The following is a 23,709-nucleotide window of genomic DNA, read 5'->3' on the forward strand; positions in this document are numbered from 1 at the left end:
TCTGGAACAACGATAATTTCTCAATAAAAGTTTTGCGTATTATTCACACAATAATGTTTCAGTAGACGTAGTATTTCTTCCGGACGTATTTTAAGAAGTAATATGTGTATGTCGTAATTTGGATTATACATTTTGTAATGTAACTCGTATTGTCTTTAGAGGCTCTTTACTCGATCAGTTTACGTTTTTATTTATTTAATTTATTTATTTTTTATTCTTATTTATCTGTAACAGTAACTTTTCGAAGTTGGGAAGAAAGTTGATCAATATAAATCATTAATAATATAATGTCATAATTAATGTAATAAAATTCATTAATACGTAAATGTAATAATTAATATAATAAATTATTAATAATAAATATAATAATTAAAAAGGAAAAACACAGAAATTAATTCTAGAAAAACGCTCACGTCGTATCTTCGTAATGAGTTCTTTTATTTCTATCAACGTAGATTAACTTTATTGATGTCACTTACTCTTTATCTTTAATAATTTAATTCTTAGAATTAAAAGAAAAAAAAGACAAATTAAATCTAGATTAAAGTTAATCTATATTGAAGAGGTAGAAACGGGGATTAGAGTTAGATTTAGACTCCAATTAACTTAATCGACGATTATTAATTTGAGAGAGTTATTTAAAACCAATATTAATATACAATTTTATATTATAATTTATTATTTGTAATTTAATCTTTTTTCATATGTAAAATGCAACAAAAAATTAATTCCATAATAACGAAATAACACAGATATTGTTTATTTTCTACAATAACAATACAATTTGAAAAACAAAGTTTAAAGAGAAAATGAGTTTAAATGTTTTGAATCATTAAAATATTGTAATAATAATTTTGAAATGAAATTTTAATATAATAATTGATTATAGAGAAATAAAAATATATTATTTTAAAGTATGTACTTTCTCTTATTTTCTTTATATCTCCTTTTTCTGAAAGAAGTTGAAAATGAGTTATTGTAGCAGATAAACCATCATAATCATCAATTAAGTTAATCGAAGTTTATTGAAGTCACTCTTACGTGCAATTGGACGTCGTCAAACATAAATTGCACAAATCGCATCACGCTACGAAGAAAAGATACTCCCCCTCCATGCTCTCTTCTAGAATATACAAAGTCGCATTCTTCCCAAAAATAATTTCAACGTCAAACAGGGTTTCACGTGTTAAAAATATAAAGAATTAACGAAAGAAAGGTGCGTCGAATTGCTTCTTTTCTCTTCTCTTCATCAGTTCTTCTTCAGATTTGGCGGCATGCACAGGAATCATCGGAGAAGATTATTCCGCGACGCGGATCAAGGATCATTTTACGAAGGTGGAGGATAGTGGTAGCGACACAGTATAATTAAACAATAAATGGTGCACCTGTCGGATGATCGAGGCGCGAATAACGCTTGGCGCGGTGCGATCCATGGAAACGTCGCCGCCGTCGCCGTCGCCGTCGGCGACGGCGGCCAAGCCCGTCCGTGGCGCCGTGCGTGACCCGTCGTCGCTTCGTCGTCGGCCGAGCGCCGAGATCCACGGTGTAGCGGCGGCGGCGGCGGTGGTAGGAGTAGCAGTAGTAGGAGAAAAAGAGAAAGGAGGTAAAAGCCCGTGTCTAGCGATCCTCGCGAGCCTCCACCACGCGTACGCGCCGCTTATCATCGTGATCGCGATCAACTCGTTGACGTCGTCGTCGGTGACGAACACCGCGGAGCGGGTGTTGCGGATGACAGCCCGTCGCCGTCGCCGTGAACGTGAAACGATTACGTTGCTCGCGATCGGTCATCGCGTATTGCGTAAAACTAATCCGATTTAGGCGGCGACCTCGCACTGCACTCTCTCTGTGCAGCCCTCCTCCTCTCCTCCGACGACTTCCGTCATCGTCGCGATTACGTTACGTTCGTCACGTCTCCGCGGCATCTCGGACCTCGGATCTCCATCAATGTCCCCGTCTTGGCGTCTTTCATGGGTCTCTTTAGTCTCTTACGCTTACCGGAGGGGATTCACCGTCATCGCGTCGCAGTGAGATCGCTTCTGACGCGAAAGGGGGCTGGGGAAGGTGGGAAAAGGCGAGACGAAAGGGGAGAAGGAAGGAATCACTCCGACGCGATAGGGATAGGGATAGGGACAGGACAGAGGGACAGTAGGGACACGCTTGACACGCAGTCTCCTCTCGCTCTGCGCTTCCGCTGATTCCGCTCTCACCTCTCACCTTCACGGTACGCTCCTCTCGCTGCCTCTCGCGAGAGCGATGCGTCGTCGCGCGGCGGTGCGCGGATCGCGCTGGTGAGAAAGTTTAACGCGACGCCTCGCCCAACCCACTTTCGACTTTCGTGGTAGCCGCTCCGGGTTGTGCGCGTCCCCGAGCCATGTACCCGCGGTGATACTTGCGCGGCTTCCTCGGCCAGCGTTTTTCCCTCTCCCAGCTCGACAAGTGGAGTTCCTGGATATCGCGTCGCGTTGCGTCGTCCCGCTTCGCCTCGCCCACTGAACGCCTTGAACGGGTATGAAATTTTGCGGGACGACGGTGGACTCCGACGGAGCTCTCGGACTGTCTCGGAGTAGCGCGTCCACATAACCTTTATGCCACCAGAAGCGCAACGTTCGTTTTCTCTATTTTCCCTGCCGAGTGATGTATCGACTATCGACCGCGACGATTCGGTTCCGTCATCGTTGTCGTCGTCCCGTCGGATTTCGCCTCACGGAATCGACACCGCGGCCGCGACGTTGAACGGTCCTGTCGAGGACGGTGCCACCTCCGTCGTTGCGAATCCATTTCTCTCATTTGTTGCGCCGCGCCTCCCACATCACATGCGAACATACGTGTTCATCTTGCTCTACCTGACGATGTTTAGTTTCATTCTGTTCTGTATACTTCTGTTTTCACGCATTGTTATCTCGCGGATACAATCTGTACCTTTGAGTTTTTATAGTTAATAAATTTGGTTCTCACTCACGCAAGCAGTTTTGTGTTTTCATTTCGTACACACACACATTCGCACGTACCATCCCATTTTTCCTCACACACCAAATTCTGCACAGATTCTCGAGTTCCGTAAGTATACAATTGAGAGAAAGAGAATCTTGCGTTTCGATCACACACACATTTTTCCGTCGAGGGTTTTTTCTTTCAGCTGTATGTTATGATTTTGTAATTCTTGCTGGACCAGTCGAAAATGCAATTTACTTTGTCTAAGATTGTTAGAAAATATCTGGAGATTCGATTACTGAAAATAAAATCGATCATATCAGTGTGAGAGCTTATGAGATCGATTTTTTTTTAATTATTTACACATTCTGTAGCTGAATGAGAAGAGCGACATGATACCCATGGTAGTCATCTTCTGCTGATTATCAAAACGATGGTGCATTAAAAAGATTGACATACGTGGATTAATCAAGGCAACTCATCACACAAGTTGAGAAAATGAATAATCAAGCGTTCAGTTTGGCGGAGAGGCTCATACCTTCGACCTACGTGCAGCAGGGCCTGAACGCCAAGAAGTCTCGTGAGAACCTTATACGGCATTTTATCGAACATGTAAGTCATGAGAAAGCGATCTTCTCAGTAAATGTCAATTAGCAGTAGCATTATATCAATATTTAATATAATTTTCTACTCAACAATACAAAGGTAATATAACACATGTTGTACATAATAATTACATTCCCAGATAGCCAAACCAATCAAGGATCCAGTATTGCAGACTATAGGCTTTTCAGCAAGAGACAGATGATCTAGGCTGTGATTATCAGAGAAAACTAGTCAGTTAACACTTAGTCATTCTTTAATATGAATGAATCTTACACTTAGATTCAGCAAAGAACTAAAAGCAAGAAACAATCATTAAAGAATCACTAAGCTAATTGATTAGTTTTCTCTGCTGAATGTGCAACTATAGCAGTGAATCATTACATCCTCATTGTTCTCCAATATTAAACTAAGATGAAATCACTGCGTTGCATTGTAAGTGCTTTCCAGCAAGGCAGATGATACAGTGTAACACAGTGAATCATTACATCCTCATTGCCAATGTTAAATAAAGATGTCCAATGTTAAACAAAAATGAAATAATCACTGTGCCACACTGTGTCTCTTGCTGTAAAGCACCGTGTGTTTTGCATTGTAAGAGCTTTCCGGCAGGAAACATAAATGACATAATATAACACGTATAATGAAACATTTCATCTGTTTAATTTTGACAAACAATAAAGATATAATAATTTATTATGTTACATCGTATCTCTCGCTAGAAAGTATCCTATAAATATCTCTATAAATAGAATGCCAGCAACAGTCAAGTATAGTCTGCTATTTTTCTAAGATAAAAATGTATCAGAAAACCCTGTATATAACATAATTTAACAAGTTATGCTGTTTAATTGCATTTCTTATTGTACTATAGTATAAATTGTAAGTAATGATAGAACCCAAGTTTAAAGAGGAGTGGATAAGAATCCTCTAATCATAATCAAAAGGCTATCGATTGTTGATATACTGTTAGTATCTTACTATTTATTGAATTTCTCGAGTAGGAAATTATAATATTGATATTACTTAATTGGTGTTTGCTGGGCTTGCATAAAATAAATTCTACTAATACGTATCTTCTCATAATGTTATGTGAAAAACAGCGAAAATGGCCAGAAGAGGGTTGGGACGACGCAACGATAGAAGCATTCCTGTCGGATCTATCGCAAATGGACAGCAATAACTTTCCCTCGAATTGTAGTGTCGGTGAACGCGAGGCGAGGATCGTGTCGAACATCGTCGCGAGACGACACTTTCGTATGGGACACGGTATAGGAAGATCCGGCGATTTAGAAGAAGTACAACCGAAGGCTGCTGGTAGCAGTTTAATGTATAAATTAACTAACTCCTTAGTGCTTGAAGTTATACGATATATGGGTAAGAAGTTACGCAGGCATATATTTAGCATAAAAAATATGAGACATATGTATTTAACTCTCCGAAGTCAAAATCTGTAATACAATTATTGATAGAAAACGGTTATTGACTCTGGGTCTGTGAAATCCGTTTAATTTAGTTGGCTAAAAGGCTTTAATTCCAAAGAATTAAAGTGATATAATTTGTATAAAAAAGAATGAATACTAAGTTTATTTCAATTACAATTAATCAAATTTGCAGATGTAACATAAATAATATAATACTTCTTTTAGCAGTTTTAGCTGAACTTCTTGAATAGTTTATCTTTTTTCTTTTTCTTTCCAACATGGAGAAAAAAGAAAGGAAGATGAACTATGCAAGAACTTTAGCTAAAAAGAACAGACCTTATAATTGAATGGATCCAATACACTTATTATCGACTCTGGAGGGTTATATATAATAATTGCAAAAGAAATTATTATTCGTTTAAAATGATAGAAAAAAAAATTATGAATCTTGATATTAGACTAATCACAGAAAAGTTCATCAGTATTCTGTAATTTATTTCTTTATTTTTTTGTCTGGTTCTTTTCGTTTTATTAGTATAAAAAGGCATTTAATAAGGATATTTTCGCTCACAGGAGTGAAGAGCATAGCAGGCTGCTTTCTATCACCAATGGCCACGGGAATGAGCCTAGTTCTATGTATGTTAACGCTTAAGCAAGACAGACCACGCGCGAAATACGTTTTATGGCCTAGAATTGACCAAAAGTCTAGCTTCAAGTCTATAATTACGGCCGGATTAGAACCTATTGTTATCGAGATGCAAATAATAGGGGACGAATTAAAAACCGATATGCAGAGATTAGAGGCTCAAATGGCAGCCTTAGGCGAGAGTGTTGCCTGTGTACTTACGACAACCAGCTGCTTCGCGCCCAGAGCGTGCGATTCCGTGGACGCGATCGCGGCCCTCTGCAGCCAGTATAACATACCACATCTGGTGAATAATGCATACGGGTAAGTGAAGGATGCACTATTTTTTTATGTATATCTTTAGATCGATACCTTGGCGCTAGAACAACCAACATCCTCTCTTGGCTCAAACGTAGAATTTTTATTCGAAAATCACAGAACGTTGTTGGTTTTAGTCCCAGGATATCGAGGTACATTCCAATTGAAAACGATTTTACTAAATGTATTGCACTATATTGCTAAAAGCTTGCAGAGTACAAGGTGTATGCATCTCATACAAGAAGCGTCGAGAAAGGGTCGAGTAGACGCTTTCGTTCAGAGTACGGACAAGAACTTTCTGGTTCCGGTGGGTGGTGCTATTATAGGTTCCTTCGACAAGAATCTCTTAGATCGCATATCGAAAATGTATCCAGGACGTGCAAGCGCGAGCTCCGTTATGGATGTGATGATAACGCTGTTGAGTCTTGGAATGGCAGGGTACAAACAATTGATTGCTCAACGTAAGGAAATGTATTCTTATCTGAAAGAAGAATTGGGAAAATTAGCAACAAGGCATGGGGAGAGACTGTTAGACACTAAGGGTAATCCAATATCTATGGCTATGACTCTTCAGTGTCTGAGCCATCAGCATGACAACAAGCAAGTTACTATGCTAGGGTCAATGCTATTTCTGCGTAACGTTAGTGGTACTAGAGTTATAACGACCACGGATTCTAAGCACATTGTTTCGCATAAATTTGAAGGTATATATTTTTAAATATGATTTAATAATGTTCTGAGAACATATTAAATTTATTGAGATACAAATACATAATATCTTATGTTTAACCCAAGAATAGTCACCTGATTTTTGATACAAAATTACTTGAGGTGTTTTTATACCTCAATTAAAATCATTATTATTAACAACATATTGTATACTATTATTTTTCAATTTATTAATATTTGACAATTATATGGATATGGATATGATCATAATTTTCTGAAAAAAATAAGTAGAGACTAAACAAATATAAATAGCATGTTAAGTAGCTTATAACGATATTTTTTTAAATAAAGATTTTAATTAATAATTTTTTTTTATTACTGGTGAAATATTTTCGATGGAATTGCATATTTAAAGGTTTTTAAAGAATAGTTATTAAAAGAGAAAAAAAATATTAAACAATATCCATGCAAAACAATATTTTACTATTCATATTTTTTCGCCGCTCGGTTGTAAAAATACCCAATATAACTATTTCTGGATTAAAAATATCGTAACTATATTTTAAGCATATATTTTTAATTTATGATAGATTTTTATTTTTATCGAAGATATTTCCATTTCATAATATTTATTTCAATTATTATCACAGGTTGGGGTGCACATAACAGCAATTACAGAGTTCCATATCTGACTGCTGCGGCAGCATTAGGCATGAAGAGATCTGATGTGGATGCGTTCATACAAAGATTGGACAAAGCTTTAACGAAAGTAAGGAGACGTTCAGCACCAGTAACGCCCACTGCTTCACTCGCCGGTTCCAGCATCAATGGGGATGCAGGTGGTACTGGTGGACCAGGAGAATCTAGCACAGCCTCAACCAGCCGTGCAAGTAGCAAAGACAGCCTAAGAAAATGAACCGTAATCAACGCAACTGGCCAGTCCAATCAGCACATTAATATCAATTTGTAAGTAGCTTATCGCTTACAAATTGACATCTATAGCATGTTTCTGAGAAATGTAAATTCGGTACAATCGTTCCTTTATACGTATGTCAATCACGTTTGTGTTGACAGAAATTTTACAAAATCTGAAGAAATTTAATACAAAAAACAAACCTGAACTTTTTAGATTAAAAATTATATAATACATTTTTTATAGAAAAAAAGACAGGAAAGAAGATGTATAATGATATATGAAAACATTTCTTCTTTAAACAAGATGTAAGAAAATCTCTTACGATATTAATATTGAAAGAAACAATGATTTATATATATTTTCACAGACACATGCTAGATACAAATGTACTGATTCGTCTGCCCATTTGCGTTGAGATATTGTCAATTCAAACTACCAATATACCAAAAGAAGATGAGAATCTTCAGACATTAAAGAGTGATCAAAATTAATATTTGAAAAGAAAAGAAAAGAAAATGATAGGAAACGCGAGGCATTCGGATTCCTATGGCTCTATTTCAGAAACAGATCTCAGAAAGAGATTCAAGTGATAAGCGCTGGCCGCCGATATAATTGTTGAGTATGTTCTTTGTTGAAATGTATATGCTATTATTTATAAAAACACAGGCAACATTGAATTCTTACAATTAACTCTCTTTTCACCTTCTTATTTTCTAATACAGTTTGATATAAATACTTAAGAAGCATGTATCAATCAAAACATTGTATGTTTGTTTTGTATAATATAAATTCTTTTTCTAAAGGAGTACTATGAAATTTGCAATTCTATCGATACATGTAGCAATATTCACTACTTCAATTGTTTATAATACTTACCATGTTATTCTTTTGGAAGCTGTCGCATTTCTGATAATTGATTTACTTATACATTGCACTTTATAGGATTAATTGTTATTAATTGTGTAGTGTTTTTGTTCTCTTTAACTATACATATATAGAGAATGAGAATCCTTCTCTTTTATTTAAGCAGAGTATATTCGTATTTACGGCACTAGTAAAATGATATATTATCTGTAAAAAAAGGAAGCAGTAGTAAAATATTTATGGAAACACACTATTAGGAAAATATGTCAAAATTTAGGTACATAGTACACATAATGACATAACGTGATAAACGAATATGTTTTATCATTGGGTTTATAGAAAATTTATAATACCTTCGCGTAACGTAGGTATTATATGTTTGGTTTGTTTCCAAAAATGACAAAAACTAGAACGCAATATCGTGTTATTAATTTGTTTTTAATGATACAGATAATATTATATTTAATTGTACTGTTGTGTAATAAATAATAGAGTATCATGCATCTGACTTAGAAGGAGTATGTTATGTGAATATTGATATCGTTTGGCATATTTAGTATTGTTCGCAAGCAACATCAACATGATTACTAACTACTAACACACATACATATATATATTTATACATACGAAAAAAGTATGTTTATATGTATATAGATGCCTGCGTGCATAGGTATATATACAGATATATTCATACTTACGCAACTCGTTGCGTATAAAGAATAGTTTATTTAAAGTTTCATAAATTTAGAAAATGGTATATCAAAGTTGTATTTATAAATATTTAATAGAGATAAAGGAGAGAAGTAAACCGATAGGGAAAGATTATTAGTGCTGTTAAAGTTTTATTAAGCATGTATAATTTATGATGCCTGTTGCACTTTTTTTAAATAGGAACGTTAATTATATTTATATTGTATTGTTGACGTTTGGATTTCGTAGTATATGTACATTTTACGTCGAAATGTTCAAGGCGAAAAATTATTAGTCGGTAAATCCATCTGGTAAACTGACAACAGCGCAAAATGACTGTAAATCACCGAGGTTTTCAAAGTTATGAGCAAAAAAGACAGCGGTATACGCAGATTAGCATTTAATTATACGCTTAGTTGATGGCTTATTAGGATGGCAATGCTAATCAAGATTTTGTGAAGCTCCTAGTAAATAATTATCATTATATTCAATACATTATCCTAGTGATAATTATAGTTCTATATTTTTCAATTAATTATAGTCACTACGTTCCTTATATAAAGAAGCGTCTTTTAGTACATATGTATAAATATACATTTCTTTTCCGAAATTATTATTTATGATATTATAATTTACAGGTGTTTTAGATTCCTACCTTTTATCCATGAATCATTTAATTTTTTTCTAGAGAATCGGCTCCAAAATAATCAAAGAAAAATATAAAACGTAGATCGGTAGGTTTGATGGAATCTTATAGGTACAGCAATACTCATACTTTTAGACAAGATTACATGTACGTATATATAAGTTATATATCGCTACTGTATTGCGTACTTTTCACAACTATTAGTTACAAAAATTATATATTTCTTTAATTATTCATTTATCTCGAGGAAGAATATATTACATGCAGAAAAAAATCTCTAAGACGTAGTAAAAGAAATTGCAAAATTACTGCTATAAGAGGATTGAATATGATGCTATAATAAGAAATACATTGACATTATAATATTATTTAATAAAGAAGTGTATATGTGTGTGTATATGTATATACACATATATACGTGATATACATGTATGAGCGGTCTTTATATCGTGATATCTTGATGTATCCAAGCTATTATCGCGAAAAATCACGCCAACTCAACTATCACTTATATATAATTTACATCTTTATATTTAAGATTTATCTTTCACTTTTACTTCAGCAAGCAATAATTGTAATATGATAAACGTACGATTTTCTGAGGGATTTCCTTTCATTCTATGCTCAAGCAGGGGAGACATTGGAATTTTCTCGAAGAGCAATAGACAAATCAGCCTATATATACGTATTTATATACATGTATATATACATATGCATAATGTGTGTAATAATAGGAAACTTATATTCTAGGACACACCGATGTACGATGGGATCTTATAACTCGTACTCGTGACACATTCCTATGTAAATAAAGAAGTCTCTGTCTTTTATTTGATTCACCATCATTTCCAGCTGGATTTCATGCAATAAAGGGCCAGCTTGACTTACGACATCATTATACGCCTTTCACGCAACAACGACGATCTCGAGGACCTAATTTTTTCCACACTCTCTCTCACTCTCACTCTCACTCTCACTCTCTCTCTCTCTCTCTCTCTCTCTCTCTCTCTCTCTCTTCGTCTTGAGTTCCACGTCCAACATCAGAATCGGTCTGGCTCCGACTGCAGTTTCATTGTCTTTTTATATACGAAAAATGATACTCTAATGCAAACAGCGAATGCGTCGATTTGAGGAAGCATCTACATTCGCATGAAAACAAAAATGTGTATTTATATATATAAGGAGTAAAATAAAAAAGAATATACATATATATTATATATACAACCGACTCACTGTATTAAAGTTTTAGGGCGTCGGTAATTGTGAGCGAGCAATTAAGGCTTATATCGAGTATACACATATGACATGTAAGAGCGTAAAAGCGGAACGCGAGATAACTCGCAAACGTGTTCTCTGAGTAGCATTTGATTTTTTTTAACGATGTGACATCGCGAAACTTGTCCGGATAAGTTCGCAATTCTGCTGACATTGTACATAACGCGACTTTGACGGCTCATCCAGGCTCATCTTCGAGCATGTGGGAAGGAGAAAAACTCATGAGCACCACGAAGGCGACGATTCCCTCATGGGACATTTATTGTTGATCCATAAAAGGTATTCCAAGCACCTAGGTGGAAGCTAACAGGCGAGAGGAAGAGGATTGCATAGGATCAACTTGAAAACGAAATGAAAATGACAAGGATCTCCAATCTCTTCAATACGTGTTTCCCCTCTTCGGAAATATCCGTTTCCGCCTGACTTCCCTCTGGCGATTGGAAGAAAGACACGCTGAATATTAATCAAACAATAGCGAACAATTGTAAACGACGTAATGTACGTGCTCTTCCCTAAATATGTGATTACCGTGTAATAGTCTGTGCTTTATTTGTAATATACGCAAACTATTGGATATATAAATAAATTAAAAACTGTTAAGCGACGCACTTTGTTGACTTAAAGGACGAGAGTACATTTGAAACTAATTATGATCGTGTTCCGATATAGTACTGAAAATCTATAGTATATATAATGTGATCTATTATGTATAAATTTTCAGTACTGGTAGTGTATATCGGAACAGAATCTAAGATGTATCGGAGTATAAAGAATTTTTTTTAATAGTCTCAATAAATACAAATTTTTTTAAGTAATCTCATTAACGCATGACATCAATTTCATAATTTTACACTCAAGTAATTAAAAAATATAACTGTTATATAAAATTGTTATATTTATTGTTGAGTGCAATGTTGATAATCTAAATTGTGAATTAGTTTCAGTAACTTTTTTCTGCAGAATCTCATCTGTGTTATTGAAATCCTTGGTTGTAGCTCTGCATAAGTAACAATTTAAAGGAAATTTCAGTAGTAAAAAAAAGCTCTGTTGTCATTTTTCAATATCTTTTTTCGTTCTTGAGTTTTAATCGAAAAACCAAAAGAAAAACTTTATTCCTTAATTACTTCCAAGTGCCTTAATGTTGTAGCACTTTTAAATTGAGCCTTTTTTTACTTCAAACTGTCGATTAAAACAATAAAATATCTGTAAATAATTTCTTCCTTTTTCGCCGCCATTTTCATCTCTGACAACTAGCCTACATATCCAAATTTGGCACTGTTGATTTTACCTACACTCGAGAAACGAATTGTAGATTAATTTGAGAGAGAAAACACAGTTTTTAAATAATGTTAAATAATGTGATGCTTCGCGTCTTATCTTGTCAATTTGAGACACAATTGGACATGATATCAATGACGACATCGTCGTAAAGTCGCGAAAGCTGACAAATCTGGAGAAATGCTCATGTTGTTGAAAGTTTTTACTTGCATGAGGTTATGTGAAGTTCTTGATTTTTACAAGCGACAAGCAGTCGACAGGAGATAACCTAACTAAGCCGGTGTGCCGTATGTCAAAAGGAGCACGGTGATTTTGACGAATTTTAGAGACTAGAGTGAAAGAGAGATTACCTTCTATGCTTTATTTCATTACGCAAGGTACGTAATACATCTCAAATACGTTCTCAGTCAGCCTAGCAGTCGATAGTTTAGATTGTGACTTGTTTCAATTCCGCGATCGATGAATCTTTTATGTCATCTTTTGCTCGGAAGATTCTGTTGATGTCTAGCTCGGTGAATTTTTTCATTAATCTTTTCTTTGTGTAGTGTTACACGAAATCTTAACGTATATGTTAAATAGTTTCAATATATTTGCTAATTAAATTTTGTTGCTCGGTAACATCGGATAGGTTAGGAAATACGTCGAATAGATGACATCGGATACATTAGGAAATATGTGTACAGCTGAGTATACGTATTTCCGGTAAAAATAAAATTACGTTTCACTGGTGATTGGAAAAAATATTTAAAAAAACAATTGTCGATTAGATAAAAGGAAATTAAATTTTTTTGATCGACTGTATTATTGATTTCGTGAATGTGAAAACAGTATACTCACACAGTATGAAATATTTCAGAAATAGTTCAATATAAAATTTGAAATATTTTAAAAATTTTTTATAACACCTTTCTGAAATATAAATTTGTCCGGGAAATTTGAGATTTTGAAATTTCTATTCTTTTTCTTATAATGTATTTATACAATATTTCTGAAATATTTTACTGAAATATTTTAAAAAATAATTTTCATAAATATTTCATATCGTGTGATATATATATATATATATTTGTTATAATATTTCAATAAGATATAGGTATTTTTGTTTTAAATTTTTTTATAAAATATATATATTATACCAGTTTGTTCTATATAATAAGAATTCTATTTCTTGACTTCTTTATTTCAGAATACTTTTAGAATGGTGAAGAGCAAAGCACAAGAGAAAGTCACAAAAATAAAAAATAAACCTAAGACGAGCAAGAGAATGCAATTGCCAATTAAGCCAATCAATGTTATCATCATTGTGAGTCTGGCAATTGCTGTTTGGATCGGATACAAAGGATACCGCGAAACGAGAGTTAATACTCCATATAATGGAAAAAGGGCATGTACAATCTATCATCAAATAATCTCACACAGCACATTTTATCTGATAGACATCGTGGAAATGTAGTATATTCAACAACTTTTGAATGTCTTTAGGACATTGTTGAAGGAAGTGCTGTGATGGAATGTTACATACTTTTAAGAGGCTTGTTCTTTTTCCATATCTCAGAATTGAACTTCTTACGCGATTCATTTTTCTTCTTTTTCTTTTTACATTTGAGAGAAAAAGACAAAAGATAAATCATGTAAGAAGTTTAATCCTGGAATATGAAAAAAGAACAGGTCTTATAAATGTATAATTATAATGTGTCAATATCTTATAAATGTAAATTTTAATGTTTATTTCTACCAACGTAGATTCAATCTTGGTTTAATTTATTTCTTATCCTTTTCTAATTTTTTAATTTCTTCTAATTTCTTTTAATTTCCTTAGAATTAGAAAAAGATGAAAAGTAAGATTAATTAAACCAAGATTAAACTTAATTTACATTGATAGAAACATAGATTTATTATAGATACAGAACTATCAATAATATGTGACACAGGATGTAAAATATCAAATAATGTTAGAGAATAGTTTCCAAAATTGCAGGAGATATATATCTTATTATTTCAGTGTGTTATTTATAAAAAAGTTTTTCAAAATTTAATTGCAGAGATTAACTTGAGAGATTTAGTGATCTATTCTTATATATATATATATACACACACACACACACACACACACACACATTATATATATATATATATATATATATATATATATTCTCTATACATATATGATCAAATATTTGCAGATTTGTAATTTTTATTTATAATCAATTCGAATATTTTTTTAAAAATTAGTTAGTTACTGCATCTGGATTGGATTCTCCGGACAGATATTGGGGTACCTATCGATCCGGAGTATATTTTGGTTTAAAAACAAGAGACCCGCATTCCTTGGTGACTGGTTTAATGTGGTATTTTCCACGTTTCTTACGTCATGATGGAACTGGATTTAGACACTTGTGCGAACAAGGTGATGAACTAGACAGGTACTGTATAGTCAAAGTCTCTTTCAGTCAGATAAAGAATTTATCAATGTAATTAATGAAAGTTTAAATGTTAGATATGCATGGCTAGAACACGACGGACGAACATTTGGAGTTCAGGAAATAGTAGATAATCCTGCAGTCATAAGAACAACATTCGTCAAAAAGCCTGGCGGATATCACGGTGGTGATTGGACCGCAAGAATTGCGGTGTCATCAAAAAAGGAAGAACATATTGGCGAAGAGATGTCATTGTTATTTTATACCGCTATTGAGGAAGGCACGAAGGGTTGGATAAAGGCTAATCTAGGAGATTACAATCGCTTGACAGGAATAGAAGGAAATACACGGGGATTGGGATCTTTTATCATAAATGTGAATTTAATAAATGGCACTATAGAAGAGCATTCCTTTCTAGCGACGGTCGCTCCTGGTCTAAACGTGTTGAAAGAAACGGTTTTTCAAAGTCTCCGCATTGCGACCCAGAAGGGATCCATGGAGAAACATGTAGTTTTAGCAGGTGAACAATTGCCTTTGCTTCCCGAAGGCAAGAAAAAGGATCCGAATTTTGTTGTAACTCAAGTGACGGGAAAAATTCCTTTTGAGATCGAAGTTAGTTATGAATCTGGTAGTTTCAGCAATAGGATGGATGTTAAATTAACAGGAAATAATTATGACGAGGCTCTCAAGGATCACAGAGAACTGTTCTCAAAGAAATTTGAAAATATTTTCAAGCTGAAGTCTAAGGGATATACGGACGATGAAGTGGCGTTTGCGAAGATGGCCTTTTCAAATCTTATAGGCTCGATAGGTTACTTTTATGGAGCTTCACAGGTGCAAAGTATCTATACTCAGGAACCTGTGCCTTATTGGAAAGCACCTTTGTATACTGCCGTACCAAGCAGAAGTTTTTTCCCAAGAGGTTTTTTGTGGGACGAAGGTTTTCACGGTTTATTGATCTCTGCCTGGGACATGGAGATAGAATTAGATATTATAAGCCATTGGTTTGATCTGATGAACGTTGAGGGTTGGATACCAAGAGAGATGATTCTCGGCCAAGAAGCTGTGGCTAAAGTTCCCGAGGAGTTCATAACTCAGATCAACACAAATGCGAATCCGCCTACATTTTTCTTGACGCTAGATTTTTTGCTTCAGCATAAAGAGCAGGACTTACTGAAACATAATTATCAATTGCTCGACAAACTGTATCCACGGTTGCAGAAATGGTTCTCGTGGTTCAATACCACGCAAGTCGGTGAGCTACCCAGTACATACAGATGGCGAGGCAGAGACGAAAAGACTATTAAAGAACTGAATCCTAAAACGCTCACATCCGGCTTAGATGATTACCCCAGAGCTTCCCATCCGAGTGTCGTCGAACGTCACGTCGATTTACGTTGCTGGATCGCATTTGCTGCTCGCGTTATGGCTAGAATCGCCGAAACATTGAGTTATCCTGCTACAAAGTATCAAGAAACATTCCAGTATCTATCCGATAATAACTTGTTGAACAAGCTACATTGGTCGCCGAATGCGCAAGCATATTCCGATTACGGTTTGCATACTGACAAGGTGATTCTACGGAAGATTGCGTCACCGCCATCTCGCAAGCAGCAATCTGCTAATATGCAAATGACATCAGAAATGAAACGCATCGTACTGGAAAATCCATCATTGAAGTTTGTCGACACAACCTTTGGATATGTATCGTTATTCCCTTTTATTCTGCAGATTGTTGAGCCTGATTCGCCTCAACTGGGAAAGATACTGCAGGATCTACGGGATCCTGATTTGCTATGGACGAAGTACGGACTGCGTTCGCTCGCGAAAACATCACCTTTATACATGAAATATAATACAGAACACGACGCGCCTTACTGGCGCGGTCCTATCTGGATAAATTTGAATTATTTGACAGTACGAGCAGCATATTATTATTCTAACGTGACGGGACCGTACCAGGAGAGCGCAAAAAGACTATACCAAGAGTTGCGAAAGAATTTGATACAGAATATTATTATGCAATATAGAAAATCTGGGTATTTGTGGGAGCAGTATGATAGTACGGAAGGAAAGGGTAAAGGAAGTCACCCTTTCACTGGCTGGACTTCTTTGGTAGTACTACTTATGGCAGAAATATATTAAATGTCACGTTAATGTATATAGTGTTGCGCTTTTCCCGTTCAACAGGGCTCAACAATATATTGTAAGAAATTTAAGGGAAATAGCACAACAAAGAAGCTATCAGTGTCAGGGCCATGTGACAGAACGGAAGTCTATCAATATGAAGGAGATCAGAGCCTCTATTCTTGAAAAGTATCGCATACGAAAAACTAGGGAAATGCTATAGTATATGTAACGCATACTATAATATTTCCCCTTTTTCGTATGCGATACTTTTCAAAAATAGGGCCCAGCCGGCCCAGGTCTCGATTCGAATCCTGGAGCGCCCTGATATTTTTTTCATATTGTCGCATATTTCTTACAATATTGACTTTGATTCAAAATTATTCATTCAAAATTATTTCATAAAAGTGAAATCAAAAGTGTTCATTCAGAGTTATCACATGGATTTATTGCTACTGAATAGCATTTTGCATTTAGGATAGAAAAAATTATATTATTTTGTTATTACATTATGTGTGTATTATTTTTGTTTTTTATATCATGTTATATGGGAATCATTGGATTGTCTGAAAGAAAACCATTTGTAAAAATGTCAAACTATATGTATAGATATATGATACACTCGTATATACCATTTACATTAATCGGAAAGATATATATAATATGTGATGTTCTTTGATATCTTGATGGCCTGATGTTCTTGATAATTAAGTCTGAATTCTAGATAATTGTATCTCGTCTAATAAAAGCGCTACTTATAATGTTTTTATAAGTACTCTAAATAAGATAACATTTTAATATTATAATATATAATCATAAATTTTGTATTAATGTCATATATACATACTTTTTGGCACAGTGATTTATTTGGAATGTTCTATATTCTTATTGAAAATATATTTTAGATGTATTTTAGATGAAAACAAATTATTTATTCTCACACTTGAGTAAATTCGAGTTTTATTTTGTTAATATCATGAATTTTGTATATACATAACATGTATGTTTTGTAAAATGATATAATATATGTATGTGTGTGTGTAGGAGGGAGGGGAGGGGAAGGGAATAATACTGTACAATTATCAAGAGAAAAGAAGCTAGATTAAAATCTTGGCTGTGATTTACCATGAAAACTGGTATATTTTAATCTTAAGCTCTTTTTGAGGAAGTGCTATATCTTATTAGTGTAGCATAATTCGGAGCATGACACTTATTTTTGTGTAAAAAGCTCTTATTAATCTAGCCATCATTTTCTAAATAATTTTCGAAATAAAAGTTTAAGCTGTATATGTGTACTATAATAAAATGGTATTTACACATTGAGACCAAGAATGAATGTATCTCTTCTTTCGCATTCATGTCGAACTTTATATTTTTAGAAATTAATTTTGTCATTTATGTAATGAAAGTAATTTATGTCATGAAGTAATTATATAATCCTATATATAATCCTGAATTTCATCCATTTATCTTAAAAAGAGCCTAATAATTCTTGAGTCTTCTATTTGTGGGCCTTCTACAATAAGCCATTAATCATAAATCAGAAGTCAGAAACTAAAAATTGACCAATCACAGTCGTCTTCTATTCTTTTTTAATTTTGGAAAATATAAATGATTAAAGAAAACCTTATTTTAAGAGAAAATAATGATCATGTGTATTGTTTTTTCTAAAATTTTTTAAACAAATTTTTTTACAGAAAGACAAAATCTAATTCAGAACAGGATTTTTTTCTTTTCACCGAGGAAATTTTTGGGGATACAAGAAGTTTAGGAGAATTTTTGGGGTACTTTTTGGGAGGAAAATACAAAGAAATGTCTAAATTATGGCTAAGATTATTGAGAAAATTGCAATATATATAGGAATAACTTTTGAACAAACCTGGTTGCGTTTCAGCTGTTTCAGTTTCCAGTAGAATGTTTATTGTTTATTGTTATTGATATTTTGAACTGTTGGAAGTTCTTCGCACTGATTGTGGATTATACTTTTAAATTTAAAAGAGTAATTCTTCAGTGAAGAGAGAAAACTTTCAACAAAAAAAAATCATTCTACTGAATGCGACCATTCATCTTTTCCCATTGAAAAATGCTGAAAAGCAGACCAATAGTTGGCACTCCTGCTTGCGATATATTTCGAGAAACGATTCTCGTATCGTATCGCAGGATCGCTGTCATCGTTGATGACTCCCTTCAGAGTTCGGATTGTTCAGACGCCTCGCTAGAAAGATAGGTGTGTGCCTGTTGGGGTTACGATCGTGAGTTGTGGGTTTTTGACCGAAATAAAGTCGCGTAGACATTCCAATTGCGTATTATGGAGCCGTACGATGTGATCGTCAATCAGCCGGTGGTTATCGATAATGTAAGTACTTGCTATCCAGCCTTTCCCTATTTAGAAAGCGAGCGATGCGTCAAACTTTAATGTCGGTTGTCAACGTTTTATCAGGACGTATAATTTAAAAGAACATAAATGTTTTTTTTTGTATTCGTATTACCGTTTACATTTTCATTTTTATTTATATCTTGATTCCTGTTCACAAACGAAAACATCGTCAAAAATTATATCGTCGGCAATCTGTTCGATAATAATGACGATGATGATGTTAATGTGATATCAATTCTTTCCTCGGTTTAGAATCGGCAGCGTTGTCATCTGATTTTTTTCTATTTAGGGATCTGGCGTGATTAAGGCGGGGTTTGCAGGTGACCAGATACCTAAATGCAGATTTCCAAATTAGTAAGTAGCAGAGTTATTAATATTCGTGACAGTATCTCCTATTTTTGAAGGTTGTTGATAGGTGACAATATGTTAGATTTGTTCAATTTGAACTTTGGAACCAAAATGCAAAATTATCAATGCAAAAAAATTCAATGTAAGATTTCATGAACTGTAAAGTATTGATAAGTGTTGCTCAAATATGTATCTATGGCTACGTTTACATTGTATGTTTAGTGACCTATATGATAGGTGTCTTCATTTAATCTACAGAGTAAACAAGAATACTTATTATATAGGCTATGGCTTAAATGCATGGTATAAACGTAGTCAATATTTTACAGTTTTCAAAATCTTATTTATATTGATTTTTTTTGCATTGATGGCTATGCATTTTAGTTCCGGAGCTCAAAAACATATTAGGCCCTAAATGATTTAGCTGAGTTTAAAAATTGTTTTTCTATTTTATTATTTTTTAATGAGTATCCATTGCATAGCTAATATATCAATATAACATCATAGATAATATAACACATCATAGATAATAATATCATAGGTAACATATCAAAACATTGTATGATATAAGATTTTTTAAATAAATTAAAATTTTTAGTTTATGTATTGATGTGCAATACTGACATTATTGATTGATAAAAAAAATTAATACATGATTCTTATTTTTAGCATTGGGAGGCCAAAACATGTTCGTGTTATGGCTGGTGCTTTGGAGGGAGATCTGTTTGTGGGTCCAATAGCAGAGGAACATCGTGGCCTTCTATCTCTTCGGTATCCAATGGAACATGGTGTGGTCACAGATTGGAACGATATGGAGCGTATCTGGTCTTACGTTTATAGTAAAGACCAGTTAGCTACGTTTAGTGAAGAGCATCCAGTCTTGCTTACAGAAGCACCTTTAAACCCCAGGAAGAATCGCGAGAAGGCAGCCGAGATATTTTTCGAAACATTTAATGTTCCAGCTTTATTTGTTTCCATGCAAGCTGTACTTAGCTTGTGAGTAATTTTATAATAATCATGTTAAAATGATTTACAACTTTTGACTTCTGAAATAAAAATTTTGAAATGTTGTTTTTGATTAAAAGATTGTATGATAATTATTTTTGTTTTTTATTAATACAGATATGCAACAGGCAGAACCACAGGAGTAGTTCTAGATGCTGGCGATGGTGTTACGCATGCTGTACCTATTTATGAAGGTTTTGCTATGCCTCATAGTATAATGCGAGTTGATATAGCAGGGCGTGACGTTACAAGGCATCTTAGGTTACTTTTACGCAAGGAAGGTATTAATTTCAAGACCACTGCAGAATTTGAAATTGTCAGAATAATTAAAGAGCGAGCATGTTACCTCGCCAGCAATCCCCAAAAAGAAGAAACAATAGAGACCGAGAAGTTTCAGTATGTTTTACCTGACGGTAGTCATTTGGAGGTAATAAAATAACATGAATTAGCAATAATTAACAAAAGTATTATGCCCGTTTCCATCAATGTAAATTAACTTGAACTTTGATTCAATTTAATCTTCTAATATTTTTCTAGTTTTTAGAATCATAGATGAGTTCTACTTAAAGCAAAAAATAAATTCGATAATGTATTATATACATTAATATATTATCTAGTGGGCAAAGGGACAGTATAGATATAATTTTAGCTCCTTTATGCTTTTATCCTGTACATGATGCTCACAGTACTTTAAGAATATTGTACACAATAATGTTTATAATTACCGGCATATTGGAAATGAGTCAATGAATAATATATGATGTTGAATTACATATGGATCCATAATAGATTCAATTCCAATAATTCAATCTTGTACATAGTCTGTTTGATGCTTATTCATATTTTACTATGCGCAATATTCTTAAAGTACTGCGAGCATCTGTTACGCATTATGTAGGGTAAAAGAGCTAAATTTAAAACTACATTTATCTTCTCATTGTTTGAAATATTAATATATACACTAATTTAATCAAGTGGGCAATGGGACAGTAGATGTAATTTTAAATTTGGCTCTTTTATCCTACATAATGCGTGACATATGCTCGCAAAACTTTAAGAATATTGAGCACAGTCTTTTACACTTTTCTCATATGCTTGTGATGCGCACACTGATTATTCAATTGCACAGTTTTGCCGGTTCCGAACGACGGATTTTTCGAAAAGAATTTCTATAGGCAAGGATACTCTCGGGAGGTTGCCGGGCTTTTCCGAGAGGAGACACGAACGTAAATATTTTGGTTCCTACTGGGATCGAACTTGAGACCTCTGACATGATAGACCAGTGCGCTGTCTGCTATACTATACTCGCGTTCGAGTTCAGATTACAGTTAATCTACATTAATGGAAACAAGAATTAGTCATACATAACTTTGAAATAGCAAGTTTAAACTGTTCTTATGTATACTACATTTCATTCAATACAGATCGGTCCGGCACGATTTAGAGCCCCTGAAGTGCTGTTTAGACCAGATTTAATAGGTGAAGAATGTGAAGGCCTTCATGAAGTATTAACGTATTCTATTCAAAAGTCCGATTTGGATTTGAGAAAAGTTCTATTCCAAAATATCGTATTATCAGGAGGATCGACATTATTCCGCGTAAGCACAAAAATCAGTATATATAAAATCAAGAAAGAATTTAGAAGAATAAATTTTTTGTATTCTTATCTTTATGTTATACAAAATATTATAGCAGTAATATAACAATAATATAATATCTCGTATTTACTATTTAGGGTTTCGGTGATAGATTATTATCAGAGATTCGTAGGATGTCGCCAAAAGACATTAAAATAAGGGTAAGTATGAAAATAAGACAAACTAAATAATAAGTAAACAATTTTCACAGATAAAATTATGAATTTATTTCTGTTACAACAGATATCAGCGCCTCAGGAACGATTGTATAGTACTTGGATCGGAGGTTCTATTTTGGCTTCTTTAGACACCTTCAAGAAGATGTGGGTGAGCAAAAGAGAATTCGATGAAGATGGTATACGGGCTATTCATCGTAAAACATTTTGAATTTAATTTAAAGAAGCTTTCGAAAACGTTATATATCGAATAATTTTATTATAATACGAAATGATGGCACACTCGGCACGATAACAAAATGTATCGCAGCATAATTCGTAACTGTTTCGAATAGTAATTCATAATTTCTATCATTATTTTAGGGAGTCATTAGATATTTCTAATCATTTAAGACCATGATATAGTGCAAAAACCGTTTCAATTTGTTTTTGCTTTAATGGATTTAATGTAACTTTGTTTTGATAGATATATACATGATTATGTTAATATATTTACAATTAGAAAACATGAATTCTGCAAAGACTGTATGATATGACAAAAGTAAAAAGAAAGTTAGTACATTTCAAGATTCTTTTAAAAAATGTAAATAATGTCTTTTCAAATCAAAGGTCAAAAATTTTAAATCATTTTTAGAACTTATTTATTTATAATTTATACATATATTATTTATGCTGTGCGTTTAGTTATGTGTATTATGACAGAATACACGATTTTCATTTATTAAAAGAAAAAGTGCTCTATTTCGTCTTCAATATAGTGAAACGAAGCATCTTGTAATTTCTATGTGCAGCAACATTTATGCAAAGCATTTGTAAATATGTACGCTTTCGTAAAAATAAATCTCTATAGTCTTTACATACACATACACAAATGCATGTGATTAAAATGTGAATTTTTACAATTATATTGTAAACGAGATCTGTAGCTTAAGCAATTGATTCCAATATACTTTGTAACACGCATGAACTATTGATTTTGAAATGTATATTAAATGCTGAAGGAGAAGATAATCTTTCCTTTACATGGTATGTTTTAGCTGTGATAAGAATAGGGATTCAATTATCAAAAAGTTTATTAATGTTCTTATTGTTACATAAAGGTCGATGTACCTTAGTGAAATTCCATAGTTAACGTAATATATACTATGAATATGTTCCGATATTCATTGCCAGTGCTGAAACTATACAGTTTATGTTACGTGCGCTATAGATTTTCAGCATTGGCAATGAATATCGGAATGTATCCTACATATTTATATTACATACACACACACACACACATATGTATGTATGTAATATAATCTGTAGGATACATTCCGATATTCATTGACGATGCTCAAAATCTATAGCGCACGTAACATAAAAACTATAATTTATAAT

General features: G+C 33.8%; 4 protein-coding genes and 2 long non-coding RNA genes across 15 annotated transcripts in view; 3 read left to right on the top strand and 3 right to left on the bottom strand.

The window, feature by feature from the left end:
- The window catches only part of Nt5b (5' nucleotidase B), a 27,942-nt gene extending 25,590 nt beyond the window's left edge, over positions 1-2,352 (bottom strand). Inside the window, exon 1 of one of the 2 annotated variants that reach the window (XM_011065511.2) lies at positions 2,215-2,352. Coding sequence is in view for 1 of the 2 variants with exons in the window: in XM_011065508.2 (XP_011063810.1) it covers positions 1,386-1,664 (279 nt within the window). In the remaining variant the exon portion in view is untranslated. Of the gene's footprint in view, positions 1-1,385; positions 1,665-2,214 lie in introns of those variants that run through there. The other variant, XM_011065508.2, reaches the window with a different exon arrangement.
- SecS (Sec synthetase) lies at positions 1,463-11,565 on the top strand. Of its 7 annotated transcripts, none has more exons than XM_087410577.1 (6): positions 1,463-1,603; positions 3,306-3,543; positions 4,638-4,911; positions 5,532-5,907; positions 6,109-6,605; positions 7,221-11,565. In XM_087410577.1, exons 2-6 carry the CDS (start codon positions 3,430-3,432, stop codon positions 7,484-7,486), a joined length of 1,527 nt encoding a protein of 508 aa, XP_087266703.1. In that variant the 5' UTR covers positions 1,463-1,603; positions 3,306-3,429; the 3' UTR covers positions 7,487-11,565. The 7 variants fall into 7 exon arrangements, with proteins under 7 accessions (XP_087266703.1, XP_087266705.1, XP_087266704.1 ...); XM_087410579.1 differs by lacking the exon at positions 1,463-1,603 and adding an exon at positions 2,089-2,221; XM_087410578.1 differs by lacking the exon at positions 1,463-1,603 and adding an exon at positions 2,148-2,288.
- Positions 7,035-19,290, bottom strand: LOC105151671 (uncharacterized). 2 transcript variants are annotated; one of them, XR_846846.2, is made up of 4 exons: positions 19,276-19,290; positions 18,666-19,168; positions 8,363-8,557; positions 7,035-7,474 (listed from the first exon to the last, which is right to left on the bottom strand). It is a non-coding gene; the product is annotated as an uncharacterized LOC105151671 (long non-coding RNA). The 2 variants fall into 2 exon arrangements; XR_015546456.1 differs by lacking the exons at positions 18,666-19,168; positions 19,276-19,290 and adding an exon at positions 8,704-8,833.
- Positions 10,492-12,359, bottom strand: LOC147908258 (uncharacterized). Its single transcript, XR_015546457.1, has 2 exons — positions 10,920-12,359; positions 10,492-10,825 (listed from the first exon to the last, which is right to left on the bottom strand). It is a non-coding gene; the product is annotated as an uncharacterized LOC147908258 (long non-coding RNA).
- GCS1 (mannosyl-oligosaccharide glucosidase) lies at positions 12,477-18,118 on the top strand. 2 transcript variants are annotated; one of them, XM_011065506.2, is made up of 4 exons: positions 12,477-12,616; positions 13,426-13,623; positions 14,472-14,662; positions 14,737-18,118. In XM_011065506.2, the coding sequence occupies exons 2-4, from the start codon at positions 13,438-13,440 to the stop codon at positions 16,802-16,804; spliced, it is 2,445 nt and encodes an 814-aa protein (XP_011063808.1). In that variant the 5' UTR covers positions 12,477-12,616; positions 13,426-13,437; the 3' UTR covers positions 16,805-18,118. The 2 variants fall into 2 exon arrangements, 1 of the variants encoding a protein (XP_011063808.1); XR_015546452.1 differs by lacking the exons at positions 12,477-12,616; positions 13,426-13,623 and having other exon boundaries at positions 14,437-14,662; positions 14,737-16,975; positions 17,086-18,118.
- Arp1 (Actin-related protein 1) lies at positions 19,002-23,340 on the top strand. Its single transcript, XM_011065514.2, has 7 exons — positions 19,002-19,142; positions 19,453-19,517; positions 20,181-20,507; positions 20,634-20,943; positions 21,941-22,114; positions 22,252-22,314; positions 22,397-23,340. The coding sequence occupies exons 1-7, from the start codon at positions 19,095-19,097 to the stop codon at positions 22,538-22,540; spliced, it is 1,131 nt and encodes a 376-aa protein (XP_011063816.1). The 5' UTR covers positions 19,002-19,094; the 3' UTR covers positions 22,541-23,340.
- The last annotated feature ends 369 nt before the right edge of the window (positions 23,341-23,709 follow it).

The sequence above is a fragment of the Acromyrmex echinatior genome, chromosome 10 (genome assembly GCF_024713525.1).
Source record: "Acromyrmex echinatior isolate Ae372 chromosome 10, ASM2471352v2, whole genome shotgun sequence".
Lineage (NCBI taxonomy): Eukaryota > Metazoa > Arthropoda > Insecta > Hymenoptera > Formicidae > Acromyrmex > Acromyrmex echinatior.